Below are 23,875 nucleotides of genomic sequence, written 5' to 3'. Positions count from 1 at the left end.
AAATGTTCTTATACGGTATGAAGCAGTAGATTGCACATGATGTGAGCGTATCAACACTCATTTGTGAAAATTTAACATATCACGACAAGAACAATAGTTGCCCGTATAGCGTTATTTTCAGCCCTACGACTCATGAGCATTTATGGACGTTGACATTGCTAAGCAAACATCCCCCGCAATATTTCTGTTGCTAATTTTGGTTGTCTCGCCGCATGGTATGGCGAGTATTTCCGGCTGGATAATGGCCGACCGGTCAGGACATCAGGGCAATCTATGTATGAGCACACAAGTGTGGTCCATCACTGAGATCCAACCTGCAGGAACCTGCAGATCATAGTTATTAAATGATGTTCAGTTCATGATTAGATAGTCCGTATAGTAGGTAATGATTGGAAAGCCAGATAGTTGTAGCTATCGGGAACACTGTCCTCGTGGGAAATTACAGAGCCCGATGTATTGTTTAATTACAAACTACAAAGCATCGCGAAACTCGAGTACTACCAAACATACTTGATGTGTTCTCAACTTTATTGTAATAAATTAATTGCTCTGCAAACGTGCATCAAGAACTCTACCCATCTGAGATAATACAAATAAGTTTATACACACACATACACACAATATTAATGAATAAAAAATAATTATATATATATATATATATATATATATATATATATATATATATATATATATATATATATATATATATATATATATATATATATATATATATATATTCTTCCGAATTTCCGGCCATAAGTAATGATGGCTCTTTTATGACGTGTAGGGAAAGGTCCTCAACCGTACGACCATGACTCAATTGTATGTCTCCAACTGTCGGTTTTCTAAAGATAGCACCAAAGCTGTAAACGGTTGTCTTCTTTAAGTTATGATCATTGCTTCCTCCTTCATCCACGTCATTTTCTTCCGTTTGCAAAGGACAAAAAGATCCGCTAGACTTCGAGGTCACACATAAAAAAGCTTGTTTTTTGACCCACTTTTAATAAGAACAGAAACAATTATTCCATGACCCTAAGCGTGATAATGTCGGTCACGGTCAAATTGATCGACATTCTGGTCCTCGTGCAAGTACAAATTCGGTGTTGTGAGCAGTATTACCATTTCCTACCAAACATTATGTTAGAGTAATTCTTGACTAAAGTAGGGCAACAGTGAATTTTATGTTATAGTTCCATAAATTATCGTATTTGTCTGCAGTGTGAAGTTCCTCATGAAGAATCGGAAAGCTCGATATTCTGACGATAGAAATATGTCAGTAAAATAAATATATTAAAAGCTTTGACCACTATCTGACCAGGTTGTGGACCTTTTTACGAAATCCATGATATGATGAAATTTCTGTACAGAACATTATTGAATGGGTGCATTGAGACGGCTTGCAATTTATATTATTAGGGGTGGACCATTTGATATCCTGGGGGTCTGGAAGATTTTCATAAAAAATTTCCCAGCAAATGTCAATAAAAAATTCAGCCAGAGGGGCTTAGGGGAAAAAGAGGGCTTACCAAGGTGAAAGAAAAAAATCCATCAAAAGTTGCTTTCTGGAACACATTTTTATAGTAAATATATGTACAAGTATTGTGTTCCAACTGATTATCTAATGTGCAACATTTTACTCCGCACACAGTAGAGGACCGTACAATTATTGTTGGAGAAAAAGTATCCAAATGAGGAGTGCGAGAAAAAAAAAGTTACCAGTAATCAGAGAGTGAAAAAAAAATTGAACAGTGGATCAAGTACGAAAAAATGCAACCTCTTAAATCTTCCAGACCCCTACCCCAGAATATCAAATGGTCCATCCCTTATTTCGTTCACTGAAGTTCCAACAAACATATTTTCTTTTCTTGGTAACGCATCGATGACTGAAAGTGAACAGTGAAGTTTGGATCAGTTGTACAGAGTCGAGGAACGACACTAGTTCCGATACAATAGATTCAATACAAACTCAACGAAAGATTTAGAAATAGAGCGTGTCGTCCTTTCAATAACAAATCAGAACACCATATCAACTCATAAAATTGCCTTCGGGTTTTGTTTTAGCCATCGACAGATAATAAACCTTTCATTGATATTTCAAAACATCGATAAATTTGTGATTAAATTCCATATATTACTTAGAAAATACAGGACAATAGAGGGGAATCAAGGGATGACTGCTTCAAGAGTAAGGATTGGTCGAAGGGTCAGAAGGCCCTATTAGTCATAACAAATGAATAAAAATTATTTATGTAATTAACAAATTTATGATTATGAACATTGTTGATAAAAAGTTGTGACATTTCGGTCATATACTTACATTAACACCAAACTATACTGGATTCCTGAATGGTGTTCAGAATTTATGCAAAGTTCTTGGCAAAGACCCTCAGAAATAAGCTTTATAGTATTACACAGTTTTGCGTGGTCTATTATTATTGCCTTCACAGTTGTTGTAAATAAACGGTTTCGGTCGTGGAATTGACGTTAGTTTGAGAAAAAAAGAATTTTTCAAAACGTTAAAATATACGTTTCGTTTATTCGTAGCTTAGCTGTCGCAATTGTATATAATTCATGGCTAAGGTTAACGTTTTGATGAAGTTCAGATTAAATTTATGAAAGTCTTCGTCGTGAAACTCATATACGATACTAAAGTGATATGTACAACAAATTTTGTAGTATTTTCATTCTCTTTGAATCAACTTCGACATATTTTACATGGCTCGCACTAGTGTTGGGAATTGATGGGTCCCTTGGACCCACCTCTGGTGAAAATGTGGGGTCTGTAAAAAACTTTTAAAAAAAATTACACTTATGTAAAAGCAAAAGTTGTACGCTTTGTCCAAATTCTCTTTTGCAATGTAAATTTTGGTGAACTTTTGCGCATCTGTCAAATTTAAGAACGTCGACTGTTTTGTCTTTAATTTTGTTGATCGTCATTGTTGTAAAGATGACTTTTTCAGTGATTTTTAAATGCCTAAGTTGAGCCTTTGCGTTGCTATTTTGGTTTGATTCAGTCTTGATAGTAGTGTCTTTGTGTGTTTGATCTCAAGTATATTTTGTTCATATTCTTTCATCCTTTATCAGACTTTGAAAGGGACGTGCTTGCCCGCAAGTTATCCCTGGTAAATAAACAATTAAAAGAATAAATAATTAATATTTTATGTCTTTGTCTGTCTGTCTGTCTGTCTGTCTGTCTGTATATATGTATTAAAATATATCATGTATACACACATACATATTCTTACACGCCCTGCCAGGATGTGTTCACTATGCATGCTATGGGAGTTTATGATCAGCACAGAGCATGGACGAGAAGACTGAAATGAAATTGTACACAATTCAGCACTGAGCGTACAAGTCAAGGTCAAAGTGTCATCCTTGGCTTTCGGTGACACTGACAGCACACCAAATCCAATGTCAAATGAATTCTATGGTCAGAAGTCTTACTGTAACACTGATAGCTAACATGGTCATTTATAATAAATATTTGACCTGTGAAACCTTACAAAAATGTAATTACTGCAGTTCCATGTCCCTGATTGTAACAAATCATCATGTCATAAGGGCAAACACATCATTCTCTAACACCCTGAAGTACATTTAATATCCACTACATGATTTCAAAGGTTCCTAGAAGTGTCACGTCAAACCTATTATCTCTGTTTACTTTTGATGATCTCATTGACAACCTATGTAAAAATCAGAAAAATGATAATATTCTGTGACAAGTTTTGGGCTTGTTCTTCATTGAAACCATCGAGTGAAATTGCTTTCAAACAAATATCAGCCGTTCAACATGTAGGGAGCTGATTGAAACTAAAGTAATGCTTTGCCTGCATTGTAGAGTTCGGAAAAATTCATCTATAAGTGACTGTTAGACTGTATGAGGAAAATGAGTTTTATTGACAAATGGAGTTACACGATGACAAAAGCACCAAGATAAGCTGCTGAGTCGGCATTTTTTGCAATCTCTTTTCGCATAGAAAGGAATCTTGGTATTTTATCTTGAAATGTAACACTGTAGCACCCCCTTTTTAAATATAATTTTCAAAATAACTTTTCATTCCAAGTCTTTTGTGAAAGTTTTAAGAAAAAGACAATATTACAAGTACAGTATATTTCCTTGCATTTCTGCATGTAACCAATGGAATAGGCTGATACCATGCTGTATGTGAGTAGTCACTTCGTCTGATCAATTTCTTTTTCTCTAAACTCTTTTCATTATTTTGCTCATCTGCATATTACTCATCTGATCAATATGATTTAAATAATCTTAAATTTGCATTAAAACAGAAACAGTTCAAAAAGGTTTCAAATTACTACGGCCAGTTGTTTATGAGTTTTAAATTTTTGACCATTTTAAAAACTTATCTGTTCATATGAGTATCAATCATTAAACCAATTTTGATTTGAACAAACAAGCATCATAATGCCTTTAAGAACATTTCTAATAACTAAGGAATTCTTAGAAATGGAACTTGTCCTGACAATTCTGCTTATTTGCATATTAATCTTATCACCTTGGTTTGCACACACTGCACTAAATTAGGAATATACCTGTTGAATTCAAAGTCCTCAGGTCAGTATGTTTTGGTTTGTAATTTTGATAATTTATCACATTTTTATCGCTCATTTGTGTATCCAGTTATTGCACCTTAGAACAAGTGACCTAGCGGCCGATATAGCTCCGCTGTGTTTATGTACAGAATAACTATTTTTGACACATGTTGATGAAGAAGGTGGAAATCTTTGATAACTCAATGCAGTGGCCAGAAAAAAGTGGCTAAAATAAGCTGCAAAAATACAAAATTGAAGATTTCATCATACTTTGAATATATCACATTCGATCATCCCTAAGAACATGTCAACCAAGCTATATGATGAGTAGTATTTTGAGAATAAAATATTCTGACCAAAAATGGCAACAATTGCCCCCCAAAATAAAAATTGCAGATTTCATCATAATTTCAAAATATCACACTTAGTTCATATATAGAAACCTGTATACCAAATTTCAAAGCTGTTAGACCAGTACTTTTTGAGAAACGCATTTTTTGACCAAAAATGAGAAAAATTGCCCTAAAATTCAAAATTGCAGATGTCATCATTATTTCAATAAATATCATTAGTTCATCTATGGAAACCTGCATACCAAATTTCAAAGCTATCAGATAAGTAGTTTTGGAAATACACATTTTTTGACCAAAAATGGCAAAAATTGCCCAAAAAATACAAAATTACAGATTTCATCAGAAATTCAATATATATTACTAAGCTTATCTGTAGAAACCTGTATACCAAATTTCAAAGCTATCAGACCAATACTTTTTGAGGAACACATTTTTTGACCAAAAATGGCAAAAATTGCCCCAAAATTACAAAATTGCAGATTTCATCATTGTTTCCACAAATATCATTTAGTTCATCTGTAGGAACCTGTATACCGAATTTCAAAGCTATCAGGTGAGTAGTTTTGGAAATACACATTTTTGACCAAAAATGGCAAAAATTGCCCCAAAAATACAAAATTACAGATTTCATCAGAAATTCATATATATTACTTAGTTCATCTATAGAAACTGTATACCAAATTTCAAAACTGTCAGACCAGCACTTTTTGAGAAATACATTTTTTGACCAAAAATGGCAAAAATTGCCTTAAAAATGCAAATTTGCATATTTCTGCACAATTTGAACAAATCTGAAATAGATCATCCCTAGGGACATATGTACCAAATATAAAAGCTATCTGACCAGTAGTTTTGAAGAAGAAGATTTTTAAAGATTTTTTACCAAAAATGACAAAAATTGCCTTAAAAATACAAATATGCAAATTTCATCACCATTTTAACAAATCTGATTTAAGTCACCCTAAGCAAACTGCATATCAAATTTCAAAGCAATCGGACGAGCGGTTTCAGAGAAGATGATTTTTTTAACCAAAAACACCAAAAAATGCCCCAAAATACAAATATGCAAATTTCACCATGATTTGAATAAACTCAAGTGAGGTCACCCCAAGTGAACTGCATATAAAATTTCAAAGCAATTGGACTTGTGGTTTCAGAGGAGAAGGCAATTGTGACGGACGACGACGGACGACGGACGCCGGACGCCGGACGACGACGGACGACGACGGATAATCAACCTATTTGATAAGCTCCGCGTCGCTGACAGCGGAGCTAACAAAATTGTGGGTACTGCTTTTGGGAAACCATTGAGCATATGTTAAAGTCAGAGAGATATTTTTTTTTAATTTGGAATTTCTATAGGTTTTTGGGTTATAATTTTTGCCAATTTGCATATGTCATGTGATCAACTTTATTTCAACACAATCTGCATCAAAATAGGAAGCTTTCCAAAAAATTTAAAGCTCTAAGGGACGAACCATTAGATCTTGGGAGGGGGGGTGGTCAAAAACAGAAAAAAAAAATTTTCAGAGCAGAAAGTTAGGAAAAAAAAATCTTCAGACTAGTTTGCAAAATAAAAAAAAAATAAATAAGAAGACAAAGGCGTAAAAAAAAAATCTGCAAAAGTCTTTAAAATTTTGAATTTTTTTAGATTTTACTGACAGAAAGCAACTTTCTGTATTTTTTAGTACATCCTCCAGGCACATTTTTAATTTTAATTTATACATTTAGAGTGACTGTATCCCTTATACTGGAAGTTGTGATTATCTTATCTTTTCAGGACTTTTGTATTCTGATCACGTGAAAATTATGAAATTATAGAGCCTGTTTTCTACTTGTTTCCTGCGTACAAACCAAGCAGGTACACTAGGTAAAACATTGAAACTATGGTATGGTTGTCAAGACAGAAAGTTGTATTTGCGTTTTAAGATCAAGGTAAACAGATGTAGGCCACATCAGTTTCATTTTTTTACGGCATTTTATTGCAATGATGAATGCAAGAATGGGTGAACAAGTAGAAACACGTCAATGATAAAACAACATATCAAGTCATTATGTATTATTTTGCTTTTAAAAAGGCATTTTCAATTCTTTTTTCTCAAAAAACAGCCTCAAAAAACAACAGCAACACATGTTTTAACATTCAGCAATACGCTACGTATAATGCCATCTATCCAACAAATCCCAACACAAAAACACACAAAAGGCTTGAACTTTGAAAGTTTCTCGATAGCAAATACTGAATAAATCTGCATGAATAATCGTTTTTGTGTAGCAAATTTCAAAGAAAATGGACAAGCCCTTTCAGAGAATACAGATTTTTTGACCATGAATGGCATAAATTGCCCTAAAAAGACAAATATTGAAATTTAAACACATCTATACACATCCAATCAATTTGGACATGCTGCTGCAGAGAAATAGATCAAAAAAGGGCAACAATTGCTCCAAAAACACAAATATGCAAATTTAACTTTATTATTTAGCTTATTTTAGCTTCTCAGCTTGTCAAAATCAATTGTAAATCATGAGATACGCATTATGTTTGGTGGGGTGAATGTAGGCATTTCACAACGCAGTAGAAAGGGAAGCCAGGAAACCAAAATAGTCAATTTTCAAAACTATAGGAAGCTACTGAGGAGCAAGAAGACCATGTTTCAGAGGAAGATGTGTAATCCGAAAAAATGCTCCCAAAGTGCCACCAAATAACACCATTTTTATCTCTATTTTTCAAAAGCTCCAACGGTAGGAGGGGGACACGCCCTCCTGACCACCCCCCCCGCAAAAATACTCCCAAGTCCCACCAAATAACACCATTTTAATCTCTATTTTTCAAAAGCTCCAACGGCAGGAGGGGGACACCCCCTGACCACCCCCGCACAAAAATACTCCCCAAGTGCCACCATTTTAATCTCTATTTTTCAAAAGCTCCAACGGCAGGAGGGGGACACCCCCTCCTGACCACCCCCGCAAAAATACTCCCAAGTGCCACCAAATAACACCATTTTAATCTTATTTTTCAAAAGCTCCAACGGCGGGAGGGGGACACCCCTCCTGACCTCCCCCACAAAAATACTCCCAAAGTGCCACCAAATAACACCATTTTAATCTCTATAACACCATTTTAATCTCTATTTTTCAAAAGCTCCAACAGCAGCAGGGGGACACCCCTCTCCTGACCTCCCCCCCCCCCCCCCCCCCCCCCCCCCCCCCCCCCCCCCCCCCCCGTGACTGCTTGCGTGGCCGCTTGTGGTGCTTGGCACCACATCTTTGCCCTCTTTATCTTCAGACAGCGACGAACTAAAAAAAAATTATAAATCTGAAAATTTACTCTGAAAAAAAAAATTGCACAGCTAATCTCAATTGGAAAAAAAAATTTCAGAAATTTACAATAGTAAAAAAAAATTTTCACAATTTCATTGTGACCACCCCCCCCTCCCAAGGTCTAATGGTCCATCCCTAAAGCAAGTACTTATAAGATGTTTGCCAGGATTTAAATGAATTGTGCTCATTTAAATGTAGGTCATGTGATCAACTTGGTTGGAAAAAACTGTCTTCAAGCTTGTACACTGCTTTTGCAAAATTACAAAGATGCTTTTAATGAGCTAATTTACATATTTTGGAGCCATGACATTAACATCCTACAAATTCCGTCCTTCACCCAAAATACATTAAACACCAAATATCAAATTTCAAGGCGATATAATGTGCCACCATGTCCGAGCAAAACTTAGTTGACAGATAGATTGACATACATACAGACATACATACACATATACAGACTGACAAAGGACACTGGATAGCTTAGGCCAAAAAAAATAATAGGTTTGTTTCTGGTCAATTACATGTGGCAAAAATGATGCGGCAACGCGAATTTTTTTTTTCAATTTATTTTTTATTTTGGTGGAATTTGAAACATTTTTCACTTTTTTCCATAGGGGCAAATGAAAACCTCCCCTAAGAAAGAGTTGACGTGCACACTTTGAAATGATGCACGCGATGAACAGAAACAAATCTTTTTTTTTTGCCCTTACTGCCCCTTACAGCCTCTTTTGCCATTCTAAATATGGAAACTGGACAATACAAAACCAAATGCTGACTGATTCTCAGTCTGCATGATAAACAGAACTATTAGACACTACAGGCATGTTATGTAAGCTTATTAAAGGACTGCAACTTCTGAAAGGTAGAAAAGTTCTTTTATTGAGCCATCACATCATAGAAGTGAACAAAACATCTAACTGTACATCCATACATTCTAATCATGGTTGGAGTAAGAACATTTAAATAATTGGTACTTTTACGTTCACGTTGAGATTATATTGAAAATCTGGCAGTGACATGGAGAAGTGTTCTGAGCTGAAGGGGCAGAACAAAACAAACCAAGACAAAATCAAAAGAACTACAAAAGACATTTAGTGGTAGTTAGGCCAAAGTAATTAAATTCTTTGTTTTGCGTCCCCACCCGCTTAGGTTTATAAGGTTTTCATGGAAAACACACACAGTGTATTTGAATAGGAAATTTTAGGACATAACCGCTTAGCTTTTCTGAACTAAAATTTGTTACAATTTTATTTGCTGCAATCAAATTACATTGTGTTAATTTTCTTGTGTGTGTTTTTCAGCCGCTTTGACGCGTACCTTTTCCCATTTAGAGTGGACGCAAAACAAAGAATTTAATTACTTTGGCCATTTAGTGGTATTCACGACTCGTACGTCAATATTCTTCTCAAAAATTTTTCAAAAAATAGTATTTTATAAAGAATACCATTCTACAGTATTTTGACCACTATTTTCTCACATAGAAAATTGTTTCCAAGTTTTAAGTTGTACAACATCTCCTAAAATACTTCCTTCAATTTACTGATAAACAAACACATGGTAGAGGTATTTACAATTTTTGTTTTCAGAAAATGATAGGTAGACACAGTTGCCTGTATGGCCTTCGATGACACAGAAAGCAAAAAACTGCATTCTTTACAACACTCATACACACTTCTTTCTCTGTCCATCTACAGCAGTATTGCCCAAATCAACATTCTATAAGCACTGTGAATATTAAAATCAAAAAAGGTTCTGAAAGCTGGATAATTCTTTACTCAGGAAATTTCGCAAATGAATATGGAAAGCTAAGAAACGGATGTTTTTGTGACATATTATACAATAATAACCTGCTATATTCTGTTTAGAGATTGTGCGAGCCTAATTGACACTACTACTAAAGACTCAATGAAAATGATTGCTGCAGTCAAACTGTGTTAAACCAACAGAAAACGTAGATTCACATTTGTATGTGCTATGCACACTTCTACATTCATGTAAGAGCTGACTAGCCATATGTACCAACACATATTGGCTACATCACCACAGGTTGAGAGTCCTTGATATGTACATTGTCCACATTACATACTCCAGGTTACATAGTCCAAGTTTCATTGTCCAGGTTACATGTGTTGAGCACAGAAACTGTTATCCACATTCTCACTTTGAAAGTTTTCATTAAAGGCATGATTCCCGTCATAAGTGTAGGCACAGCATTCTGGTCATTGTTCATGATAGCAATGCATTCTGGTCACTATTCATTTACAGCAATGCACACTGGTCACTATTCATGCACAGCAATGCATTCTGGTCACTGTTCATTTACAGCAATGCACACTGGTCACTATTCATGCACAGCAATGCATTCTGGTCACTGTTAATTTATAGCATTGCATTCTGGTCACCATTCATTTACAGCAATGCATGCTGGTCAAGGTTGAGTTTCTTCCCATTTTTATGTGATCGCTTTGGTACAGCATTGTTGCATCCATAAAAAGCACAAGATATAGAATTCTTCCTTGCAACTGTTCCCTTTGGAATTTTCAAGAGACCACAGTCATGGAATTTGAAACCTAACACTTTGGCGGATATCAAAGTCGGTTTTTCTTCATGTTGTACACCACTGTTTAAAATGCATAGCGTGTTCTGATATCTTCTAACTTCTTAGAAACCTACAAAAAACAGCAGACCAATATTTTCAGGAGCAAGCTGATTATATCAGTAATTGTTATTTACACTCTATGACATGGATAAGAGTTATTATCTACACAAATAATCGACCAACATTATTAAGTACAAATTAAATTGTTCATGAAAATGCCCCATGCCAGAGAGCCATACAACCTAACACATGCTAGGGAGCCACACAACCTCACACATGCTAGGGAGTCACACCTCACACATGCTAGGGAGTCACACAACGTAACACATGCTACAGAGCCACACAACCTCACACATGCTAGGGAGCCACACAACCTAACACATGCTAGGGAGTTACAAAACCTCACATTGGCAAAACATTCTGTCTACGCCAATAAATTTGCACTTCTGATGTTTACTGAGGAACCCATGCAAACATAGAGACAGCACAGATGAGCTGTGTTTATGGAAATCTGACAAACTGACAACTAATGTTGGACACTCAATGAAGGAAACCTATACAAAATGAATCCACAGTCTGATAGAGACCATAATCCAAACATTCAACAATTTTCTTCTGTAATAAATATCCAGTTTCCACGAAAAGGAACTGACCATGTGGAAGGTAATGTAGAAAGTTTATATGTGTGACAAATTTAGATGTAATGACTATACGGTACAATGAATGAGATAATTTAAAAATCTCACTGGGATTATTTGGGAGATGTCATAGAATAATGAAATATTACAACTTGGAAGCTTTCTCACCTCACTAGGATTTCTATCTAATTCCTCAGCTACACTTCGCTGCCTGGCTGGATCCATTGAATTGAACTGTTCACATAGGTCACCATCAATTACATTCTGTAAATATTAATGTTGGCTTGGTTAACGACTGCAGTACATACATACACTTAGTAAAATTAATCCTTTCAGGCCTGACTTTCTGGTAACTTACCAAAGCTACCCTTATACATAAAGGTTCAGGCCTGACATTCTGGTAACTTACCAAAGCTACCCTGATACATAAAGGTTCAGGCCTGACTTTCTGGTAACTTACCAAAGCTACCCTGATACATAAAGGTTCAGGCCTGACTTTCTGGTAACTTACCAAAGCTACCCTGATACATAAAGGTTCAGGCCTGAAATGTTTAATGATGTCTAAAAATACAATAGAACTTACAACACTCACTGATGGCTGCACTGATTTTTAAAGAATTACCCAAGATGTTCTCTATCATGGTGGTTTTTAAATCAACAGACAGGGTAAGCAAAATTCCTGTTTGCATTTTGAAATTGTAATACTCACCTATCAACAGGTGCATGAGTAGTTTTAACGAATTGTCACTTTCCCATCCAAGTATTTTTTTTTTCAGTAATCATGCTCAGTTTAAAACTGACATTAGACATTCCATTTTTGGTAGTTTACCTACTTCATTTTATTTTCTTGTGTTTTTCTTTAGATTTACTTTAAATATACCTCCCTTTTTCTATGGTATGTGACTAGTTCTATGACTGTATTTGTTCTGTGACTGTATTTGTCTGTAAATGTAGTTTTTGTATTCAGAGTTTATTTTTGGAACCTGTAAATGGGACTAGATCCTGTAGGCTTTGCCAATAAATAAATAAATAAATAAATAAATAAATAAATAAATAAATAAATAAATAAATAAATAACTATCATCTGAATGAACAAATTATCTATTTGCCAATCATTTACAGATTACAAATCTTGATATATTTGTTATTACTTACCTTCAATGGAAAGAAATATGATCTGTATGAGAGATGGTCTCTGCCACATAGAGGTGGAAACTCTGATCTAATGTGCATCTCCAAGTGTTGGAAAAAGTCATGGTCCTACAAGTTCATAAGAAAACCCTGGTTTTAGTATTTTGCACTACAAAAGATAGAGGTAAATACACACAACCCTAAATAACAATGTCTTCAAGAGATGCTATGACATGTCTTTAAGTTCAGAATATCACACCTTCATTTTCATTTGCACATTTGATCATTTTGACTCATCTATGCTGGGAAAGGTTCTGGAAAATGAAAGTAACATCTGGAAAATCTTGTGGATGAATGGTAGGGAATAATTTTGACAACACTTAAGTTTCTCAAATCATAATATTGGCATTATTTTATTAAAATTACTCATTAAATTTAAAGGCTTGCTTTTTATTTCTAACTGGCCTTACTAAATGTCATTCTCTGGTGTACGTTTCATGACAAAACTCAAGATAGTGTATGATTTGCAAAGCTTGGTTATTTTCTCTGCTGACAACACTCACCTCATGTGATGTAAACGGTACAAGCATTCCTACACTTCCTGACAACACTCACCTCATGTGATGTAAACGGTACAAGCATTCCTACACTTCCAGACAGGGTTGTGTAAACCAATGACTCTGAGCCTCCAGGAATCAACGTTGCCTTCTGCAATGAACACACCGTCTCACCGATATGAAAGTTGGCAATAATATCTGCCTTCTGTGATGCACCATTCAACAATCCTCTATCCCACAATGCTTTGTTACCAGTTGGATCTTCATCTACATCATCATTTGTGTTGGGCGGCATTCGTACCTGAAATAAATCAATGGTGAAACCCGGTAAATTAAGTCATGTGATCAATGATAATGTGAGTCATTTGATGAATTATGCAATGCAATCAATGTAATCAATGAAAAATGAGGACAAAGTAATGTCACGTTATCAATGATGTAACAAAATCAATGATGAAATCAAAGATGCTGTAATATCAGAGAAGTAATGCGTTCTATCATTTCATTATATCAACTTGGAACAGACACAACTTTCTTACAAAGCTATTTTCAAATATTTTCATCTACAAGTTTTTACATTGTCTATAAAGACTACAAAACAGAAAGTAGTGCTGGTGATTTGTTACATGTCAGCAAATAGATGGCTTTCTGATGAGTAAATTAGGAAATTCTATTGTTTATTTATTTATTTATTGAACTTTATTTACTGTCGATAACATGTTCGGCAAATAAGGCCGATCTTCCACAAGGTCTACATTAAAAATTTACAGAATGACAGAGAAAAAAAATACAAATACAAGCAACAAACCAGAAAAACATCAGGTCAAGAAAAAACAGCAATTAGGACAATAAGACAACTAACACTACAACAAAAGACAAGAACATATCACACCCGATCCATGAGAAATTTATACAATTGCAACTTGAAAGATCTCAGATTTGGGCTGTTTTTCAAAGATGAGGGGAGTTCATTCCAAAGGACAGCGCCAGAATATGAAAGGCTTTTCTCATTATTTCCGTTCTAATTTTTGGCAAGTACAAATTGTTTGTTGAAGTTGAGCGCAGAGACCTGGATGAATGAACGTTAGCAGGCTGGAAAAGATTACTCAAATAATTTGGACACAAGCCATTGACAATTTGGAACATCTGGACCCCTTTTTGATAAATCAAGCGACTACCAAGTGGAAGTAGGCCCAAAGTTTTAAACAATGGACCAGTTGGTTGATCCCATTTAGCCCCACAAACTAAACGAAATAGCCTGTTTTTGCAACTGAAAAAGTTTGTTACAGTAGGATGATCACAATTTCCCCAAACAACCGAACAGTAGTCGAAGGTTGATTCAATATAACATGTATAGAACAATTTCCGTGCCCGTAAGGGCAAGAGATGTCGTATTTGTCGTAACAAAGCCAATTGACTAGATAGTTTACCACGCAAGGAATTCACATGAGCGCTCCATGAAAGATTGCAATTCAGAATTACTCCTAGGAGTTTTTCGTCGCTAACATTTGACAATGGATCATTATTTAAAGATAAATCCAGGTAAAAAGTTGAACTTTCTGATAATTCTACACTAAAATTATTTTGTCTTTGATGATTTCCTAATTAATTCAATTATTTAAATCATATTAATTATTTTTTTCTGGGTGAATTGATAGGGTTTATACAGTACAAGAATTACATACAATGTAAGTCAAATTTTGACCAAAAATGACAAAAAAATTCCTTAAAAATACACATTTGCATATTTCATCACAATTTGAACAAATCTAAGTTGGGTTACCCCTAGGGACCTGTATACCAAATAACAAAGCTGTCTGACCAGCGGTTACGAAGAAGAAGATTTTTACCAAAAACACCTTTTTGGCATTATTTGCCTATTTTCAACAATATCAAAAAATTAAAAAAAAATAGTTTCTCAAAATCATATTTTTCATCTACACAACAAATATCAAATCAGTAAGTACTGCGGTTCTCAAGATATTTGAGTGGACGGACGCCTCACAAACGGACATACATACATACATACATACATACATACATACATACATACATACATACAGACTGACGACGGACGCCGGACGGATACCCATCCCAATAGCTTCTATAGACTATGGTCTATAGTAGCTAAAAAATGAAATGCGCGTCGCCGCACCATTTTTTAAAGGGAGACCTGACCAGAAACATTTCCTTTTTTTTGGCCTTAGGATATTATTTGCACATTTAATACTCATAAATAAACTTTGAATTAAAATCACCATAATGTTGTATTTGAGAATGTAGACTCATGTAGCCTTCATTTTAAATTCATCAACTGTCACTTTGTTTCGAAATGGAATCTACAATCACATTATTCTCAAGAGCACCATGACACATCATGTACAAGTTCATGGCAAGTACAAATGTAATATGATTCTTGTCCTTCACTATCAGTCAATTTACTTTCCATTAGCAAGCTGAAGGTCAGGTCATATCTCTGTGGGATTGCAATTCTGATGAGGAGTTCAATTAGATGCTGCGGAGGTAAACGCTACACACTGATTGATACCTCACAGCATATACCCTTGCATCAACTGTAGATGTGAAATTCAACAGAAAACACTGGAAAGCATTGCTGAGGGGCATGAAGTAAATGCAGCCAGCAAGCCAACAAGATTGTACACACTATGTGCTTACCACTGTAATATTACCAAACTTGTCAGCGGCAGCGACTGTATCGTAGTCTAATGTACAGGATGCTGTGATGAATCTAGGGTTGGTGTCATCGGCAAATATAATCATTTGATTTTCCTGGTGTTTATATCTCAAGAAGTGGAAACTCTCTTGTACGTCACTGACAACGATGCGACTGCCCATCACATTGATATTCACAATGAGTTGGGATGTGCTGTAAAAATAATCACAGATAAGTGACTGCATGATCTGTGACAAATCAAAACACTGACAGAAGAAGGCTATTATTCTGCAGTACAATATGGTCACAAAAATGTCATTTTTGACATATTCATGTGAGTCAACTTGTAGATGTGCAGACATTTTTTCAAAGTAAGCTTGCTACAAAACTTTTGCCTTGTCTATTTCAATTATTGCTGATAAGCGAGATACTTTGCATTTAAAATCAAGTGTGGTTACAAATTTACAAATAGATTCTTCAGTTTTCTGAATAAATAGTTGACTTTGAAATGAAACCTGGATCAAACAGTTTCTGGAAAATTGATTCTTTTCAATTAAGTACAAAAAAATATTGAACATTATAAAAGCAAATCTTGAATTTCCAGTTAATTATGTACCAAGAATTCTTTATTTATATGTTAAAATACACATCTTTTACAGTCAATGTTAGACCGGTGATCTAATTCTGCAAACTGTATGAAATCAAACTCTTAGACCTGCTATGACCTAGATAACAGAGTCCTGAACTTCAAGGTATAGATGTTTTATCAACAACGCTTAATTTACTCTGAAAATGCAGAATTTCATTGAAAAAAGATGCACTTAGTGAATGTAGCATGTAATACAACATCATTTGATGATTGCCTCATGATAACTACATGCAAATTACTTTGTAAGGTGATTCCCAGCATGCCTCGAGACATCAATATGCAAATTTATGAAAATTTGTAGAAATACCACTAATGCCAAGGGATACCCTTATGCAGATTATACAGCAAGGACAGAATGTCAGTGATGCCTTGGGATGCTAACAAGCACTAGAAATTCAAGAATAACCATTGATTGTGAACTACTTACTTTATTTTCACATTTTCTGAGTAGTTTTTTCTTTCCCATGTCATACAGTCGCAGTAATTTTCCAACGCCTATCAAAACACGACCTTGGAATGGACAAATAGCTGAGGGGACTTCATCAACTGCAGTCTGCATAACAAGATGGAAAGAACCCATGAACTATGGAGTGTTTACATTATATCCCTATTTTCTTATTATATTTTATTTTTTCCTTGTGAGCATAGCATAAAGTTTCAAACATGGCTAATTTACTGGCAGATGATACTTGCAAGTCTAGGACTGTTTTTGTCACTGAAAGGTCACAGTATTGACAAGCAATGTCACCTGTGATAATAGTAATTATTTGATGATCTGGTCACCCCCTCCTTTGGACAGGTATGCTGGGCATGTTGTTTTACTATCGAAGAATAATAAATCATTATCTGCAGCTAAAAATAGTCAAAAATGCCTATTAAAATAATCTTCATTTACCGAAAGAAGATTAATAAGGCTGTTAATTTTTGATAGCCAACTTGAAAAAGGTAATGATGCTGTTACTGAAGTAATATTGTCTTTATTGTTTGAATACTATGTTATGTAAAGTCTGATTAAAGTTCACATGAATTACTAAGTATATCAATTGTTGGAATTATTTCAAATGTCTTTAGCAAACTCTCATTTTTGATTTTCATTAAATTTGAAACATGTTTTTGAACATTTTTTACACTGTCACCACAGATTCACACTGCAGTCATGATAACTGTGGGCCAACTTCAGAGCTTGCATTGTTTCTGCACACTGGGTATGTATCAATAATTCCTTAGTTTCTGAAGATGAACTCCAATCAAATCTTGGGAGGTTTTTCCCTGATTGAGTATAAGTATCATTACAGTAATCTGCCTTAAATTTAGACTTTTGAAGTTGCATTGTAAGGAATTTCTTGGGAAACCTAACAATGTGTATGCAAAACATTGTCCTTAATATCATTGGTTGAGAAAATTATTGAGGAGTGGATGGGATCAAGACTGGGTGAAGATATATGACATTGCCATGACTAGATCAAAGTACAGAGACTGGGTTACACTACAGTGTCATTATACATTTGAATATATGGACAAACCTTGTGTAAAAGCTCTAAGGAGTCATCATCTTTGAGCTGGTAAGTATAAATGTAACCTTCTGAACAGTGTCTTGGACTCAATGTCATATCCTTGGCAACACCAACCAGGATGAATGTATCATCACCTCGATTTGCAAACTTGCAAATGGCCACGCTGTAATCAAAATACAACATGTGATACACTGCCCTACACTTCTTATAAAATATTTGTACACACTGTTTCATCAAATGTTTATCTTTGTTGAAATGCAAAACAACAACATCCTTCAATTTGTTGAAAGAGCAACACCATGTGTTAATGAAATCCCACGGATGTCATTAAATATTTCAGGAAACTAAATTAAAGGAATTATGAGACACTTGTGTATTCACATTGACCTTTGACATTTCTGAAAGGTTCAACATACACAGCTGTTTTGACAAATCACATTAAATATCCTTGTTATTGAGATCTAGCAGAAATGCCCTAAACTAAACTGTGAGCTCCTTGGATGAGACCACAGAAAATTGAATCTGACTTGACATTGAACAACATATGTACACATGATATGGAAAGCATGGCAGGCTATGATGAGAAGACTATTTGTTGTAAGGGGTGCGCGAATATCAGGAAAGGGTACAAAGTCAGTACTGTTAATAACATTGCTTTTTCATCAAGGAAAGCCATAAAGGATGACAAAATAATGTAGAATGGAAGATCAAGTGATGCAACTGCAAGTAAAACCAAACCTTTTTGCAGTATTTGTGATCTACGGCCCCTGTTCCCTGACAGAAGAGTACTTTTAGCTGCCATATCTGCCATAGCTGCCATACCAGTCCTGCTACCTCACTCGACGTCAAATCGTGATGTGTCCACAGCAATGGACGTTCATTTTCTCTTTTGACATGAGCCATTTTATCACTCACAGCGTGGTCCAAAATGAGTATTTCATTCAAAGCATTTCACCGGTGACTATACCGAATTTTAGAGCAATATTGTTTTATTTTGATCTTTGAAAAGTCTGTTGTTTTTGCATGCTGCAAAGACTAACAAGGCATTAATACTAGAGCCAAATCAATTTAATTTTTATGTAGAACCTAGATGGATGACACTTCCATTCAAAACTTTCTCCTTTTTTCAGGAATTTGGCTGTAATTTCTCTGAACTACGTTTTCGTCATCCCAGAATTGCATGCATACTTTGATTTTGTAGCTGGGTAAAGAATTTAGTTATGTTCAGAAAACATTTCTATGTTCACTTTGTTTCAGGCAATGAAGTTCTCTATTTCTTTTGATGCCGATTGATTTTCCTACTTGCCTACTTTACACTAGCCTGATTGGATTTGCTCATGCCCGAAGAATGAAAACGACTAAAAAGGAGAATGTCTTCTCCAGTACAGAAGCTTCCATGGGCTTTCCAAACACTTTGAATTTCTCAGTCTCAGTGACATGTGAGGTCAATCTCCCCATTTTCATAGGTGTAAAATTAGAATTGTGCCTTGGCAGAGTTGCCTCAACGTAGATAGAATACCGTGGGGAAATCACAATGTACTGTCTGCCTGTTGTTGACATTACAGGAAATACTAAATGGAGTCATATGCTAATGCTTGATCATGTACTTTGTTGGCTGCATGGAAGTGACATAGACCTCAAAACTGCCAATAAATTTCTCGACAAAATCTGATTGATTGCAAAAAGATTGTGTTGCTGGGTAGGAATGTTACAGACCACATCCAGTCATAAGAGGGAGAGCATAGACAGCGCCCTCAAGCAACAGATCTTTCAGTCTGGGAAGTATGTGATCCAGAAAATAGTATATCCTGAGAAAGTATTGGTATAATACATCTTAAAGATAATATCAATAAATCAGAGAAATGCTACTTTTTTATGGATGTTGAACGATTACTTTTTTATGGTTGTTTAGCAAGATAGAGGTATTGCCCAACACCTTACAAACACATTTTCATGAACTTTAATTACAGAGACAATACCTGAAGGCTGCTTCATTCTGTTCCAGGTGTTCAACTTGTACTGATTTGCCTGATATTGGGTTTAATACTCGTATTACTGACGCCCACATTCCGGTTCCTGCCTTGGGAGATCCAAAGACATCTTCTGGCAAGTTTTCATTCATGAAAGCTGCTGCCATTTCTGCTGCCAGCTCCTGTTCCTCCTCCCCTGCTGCTTCTACCATTTCCTGTAGAGGTCAAAGGTCAATGAGCAACTCTGGGCATGTACGCTGTGACTGAACAGTGAAATAAGACATTTTCACCTGTCTCATACCAAGTAGGATGGACAATAACCCAACAGTGGAGACAATAAGGTCAATGTATTAAATACAACCAACTTATGTCAAGAAGAGTAGAAAAAAATACCGCAATTATACGGTGTCGCTCAAATTTGATCAGAATTGGTACATACCAGTATGGGTACCAAAGATCAACAATAAATGTTGTTTCTATCTGTTCAGCGCAGGAAAATTCTACGTTGATGTTATGACAATGATTTCTGCACAGTACAACCAGAAAAACAACAAGAAATATTTAAACCAGAAAAACAAGAATGACAAAAGTAATTAAGGTCTGAAACTTTAGGTACTGGAGGTCAACTTTAGCAACATGCATAGCAGAAAGGCAGCTAGCCCCCTTAGTTTGACCATAGATGGTCTTCCTCCCCTCTACTGACGGTCTTCCTCCCCTCTACTGTCTATGGTTTGAGCAGGTCTGTTAATATGTAACAGTTCATAAACAATGACAGGAAATGACTCAAGTCAGTGGAGTACGCCTGTTTCAAGCCTGTTTCAGAATTTTGCTTTTTCTTACCTCATTTGCACATTTTTGACACTGATGTGTTCATTTGAACAAATTCACATCTCAACCCCTACATCTACCTGTACACCAAATACTGAGACGGTAGCTTTGGCGGTATGGGAGCCTTTGTGTGTGACGGACATACATCCGCACATACCCACAAATATACAGACACTTAGACTCATCATATAAGCTCTTTTTGGTATTTATATATAAAACCAAATATGAGCTAAAAAACCCAGTGTATCAAGAAAGTAAACCAAAATGAGAAACCAAAAACGTTGGACAATAGGTAACATACGAAGCTGCATGGCACCACAAATAGCACAGACTTGCTACTTGCAATGTAAACTTAGCCAACTTTGCTAAATGCATATCTCTACTGTGTTTCCTCTGGCTTCTGTAATTTTTTAGTAAATTTACGAATTGGGTATTGAAACTTTTCGTAAATTTTGAAATTCATAAGTAAAGTTAACCGTTCCAATACGGAATATCATTCAATCAAATTCAAATTAAGTACAACATGAGCTTAGACAGAACTATTTTGAGGTTTGGGGGCCTTCAGCTCTCAATCAACCAGCTGCTTTGCTTCCTTGCATTCGTATATTTGAATCGACAATGAAAAAAATTAGTAAATCATCTAAAAAATAGCGTCAATGACACTGTAGCTCCCATCCTGGACTATTTAGTGTTTGTTCTCTGGTCAGATATTGAACATGTGTGAAAGGGATAAAGTGCATGAAGTGAAAATACTTAATGTAATGTACTGGAGACAGTGAAATATGTTTAATGTAATTATTCAGAATATAAAATGGAAAAATACAGAATTAGATATATCGAATACTGTGATAATGACATAGTCCCCACTTGTAATAGGAGTATTAGTCTTGATGGGGCAGGAAAATGTGGTCATTAAGAAGTATCACTGAGTGTATATGTTGAGATCTATGGGCACATAGGTCTATGTCGTTGTTCCCAATTTGAAACACATGAGGCATGTCTAAGTTATGGTTCTAAATCGGGAAAAAGATCAGACCTCTAGCTGTATTGGCCAGCCAAGAAATACATATGCGCATTATAAATGAGGTACAAGATGTGACATCTAAAGGTCTAATATCCTATCAAAATTGGAGGGTATAGAACTTGTGGTTACTGAAATATGCATATATATGTATAATCAAGGTCAAAGGTCATCGAGGTCACATGACATTTTGAAAAAAAAATTATATTGCTAATTAATCCCTATATGCCAAAAAATCAGATCTCTACCTCTATTTGCTTGCCCAGAATTAGATTGTGCATAATTAATGACGTACAATATGTGGCGTCATAGCTGTCCCATCATACCATACATGAAGGGTGTAGCACTTGTGGTTACTGAGTTATGGACAAATATGTATATTTGAGGTCAAAGGTCACCGAGGTCACGTGACATTTTGTCAAAAAAATTGTTTAGCTAAGTTATCCCTATATACCAAAAATCAGACCTCTAGCTCTATTGGCTCGCTCAAAATTAGATATGCGCATAAGTAATGAGGTACAATATGTGGCGTCATAAGGTGTCCCATCATACCATACATGAAGGCTGTAGCACTTGTGGTTACTGAGTTATGGACAAATATGTACATTTGAGGTCAAAGGTCACCGAGGTCACGTGACATTTTGTCAAAAAAATTGTTTTGCTAAGTTACCCCTATATACCAAAAATCAGACCTCTAGCTCTATTGGCTCGCTCAAAATTAGATATGCGCATAATTAATGAGGTACAATATGTGGCGTCATAAGGTGTCCCATCATACCATACATGAAGGCTGTAGCACTTGTGGTTACTGAGTTATGGACAAATATGTATATTTGAGGTCAAAGGTCACCGAGGTCACGTGACATTTTGTCAAAAAAATTGTTTTGCTAAGTTATCCCTATATACCAAAAATCAGACTCTAGCTCTATTGGCTCGCTCAAATTACATATGTGCATAATTAATGAGGTACAATTTGTAACGTCATAAGCTGTCCCATCATACCATACATGAAGGGTGGTAGCACTTGTGGTTACTGAGTTATGGACAATATGTATATTTGAGATCAAAGGTCATCAAGGTCACATGACATTTTGTCAAAATATCCGAGATATCTGCGTGAACGGATGGACTCACGATGGACGAACAGACGGACATGACCCAATCTATAAGCTCACTGGACTTCATCCGTGGGGACTAAAAATTGTGTCACTGCATCCTTTTTGCAATATGAATACGATGAGAAACTAAATTTTTATTTTTTGTGGCCTTATACATGGGAGTCTATGGAGATCTGCCTTATACATGGGAGTCTATGGACGTGTAAACTAAAATATGCAAATTTCACACCACGATTTGCCCAAATTTGGGAAAGGTCACTCCTATGCACTTCCATACCAAGTTTCAAATCAATCGGACTTGTGGTTTCAGAGCAGGAGATTTTTTGACCAAAAATGGGAGAAAATTACAAAAAAAATCATGAAAAATAGCAAGTCCAAGATACTGACCCAAGATGCGCACAATCATTTCATGTCAGCCCAAAGTACTTACATGCTAATTTTTCATGTAATCTGCTCAGTGGTTATTGAGTTTTTTCAATTTTGACTGTTTTTACATTTTTTCACTTAATTTGCATATTTTTGGCAATGACAACTTCATTTGAACAAAATCTCATCTACAGCCCATCATCCATGTACACACCAAATATCAAGATGAAATGTACAGCGGTTTTGGAGTTTTTGATGTTGACGGACAGACATACAGACATACAGACATACAGACATACAGACATACAGACATACAGACATACAGACATACAGACATACAGACATTTCCCTAGCCTATAAGAATAGCTTCCATTGCCATATATACATATGGCTATGGGAGCTAAAAATTAGTAATTTTACGAATTTGAGAGTGGCAGAGGAAACACAGCTCTACTACTCCTGGATCAGAACAATTATGGTAATGAAATAACAACTGAACACTCTACCCCTCCCAAGTTCTTAAATTGTCTAACCCGCATTGTTCTCTGATGTGAAGACGATGGACTAACCCATTTG

The 23,875-nt window shown here is 35.6% G+C and overlaps 1 protein-coding gene across 1 annotated transcript in view; it reads right to left on the bottom strand.

The window, feature by feature from the left end:
• Positions 1 to 9,087: 9,087 nt before the first annotated feature.
• The window catches only part of LOC139117955 (splicing factor 3B subunit 3-like), a 35,974-nt gene continuing 21,186 nt past the window's right edge, over positions 9,088 to 23,875 (bottom strand). Inside the window, 9 exon segments of the mRNA XM_070681207.1 lie at positions 9,088 to 10,903; positions 11,640 to 11,735; positions 12,627 to 12,731; positions 13,218 to 13,460; positions 15,836 to 16,034; positions 16,036 to 16,046; positions 16,910 to 17,035; positions 18,006 to 18,159; positions 19,976 to 20,181. Coding sequence (XP_070537308.1) covers positions 10,859 to 10,903; positions 11,640 to 11,735; positions 12,627 to 12,731; positions 13,218 to 13,460; positions 15,836 to 16,034; positions 16,036 to 16,046; positions 16,910 to 17,035; positions 18,006 to 18,159; positions 19,976 to 20,181 — 1,185 coding nt within the window. The 3' untranslated portion in view covers positions 9,088 to 10,858.

Source organism: Ptychodera flava, chromosome 18, assembly GCF_041260155.1.
Source record: "Ptychodera flava strain L36383 chromosome 18, AS_Pfla_20210202, whole genome shotgun sequence".
NCBI lineage: Eukaryota > Metazoa > Hemichordata > Enteropneusta > Ptychoderidae > Ptychodera > Ptychodera flava.
Note: the sequence above shows the minus strand (reverse complement) of the source record. Positions and strands in the feature narration are given on the sequence as shown.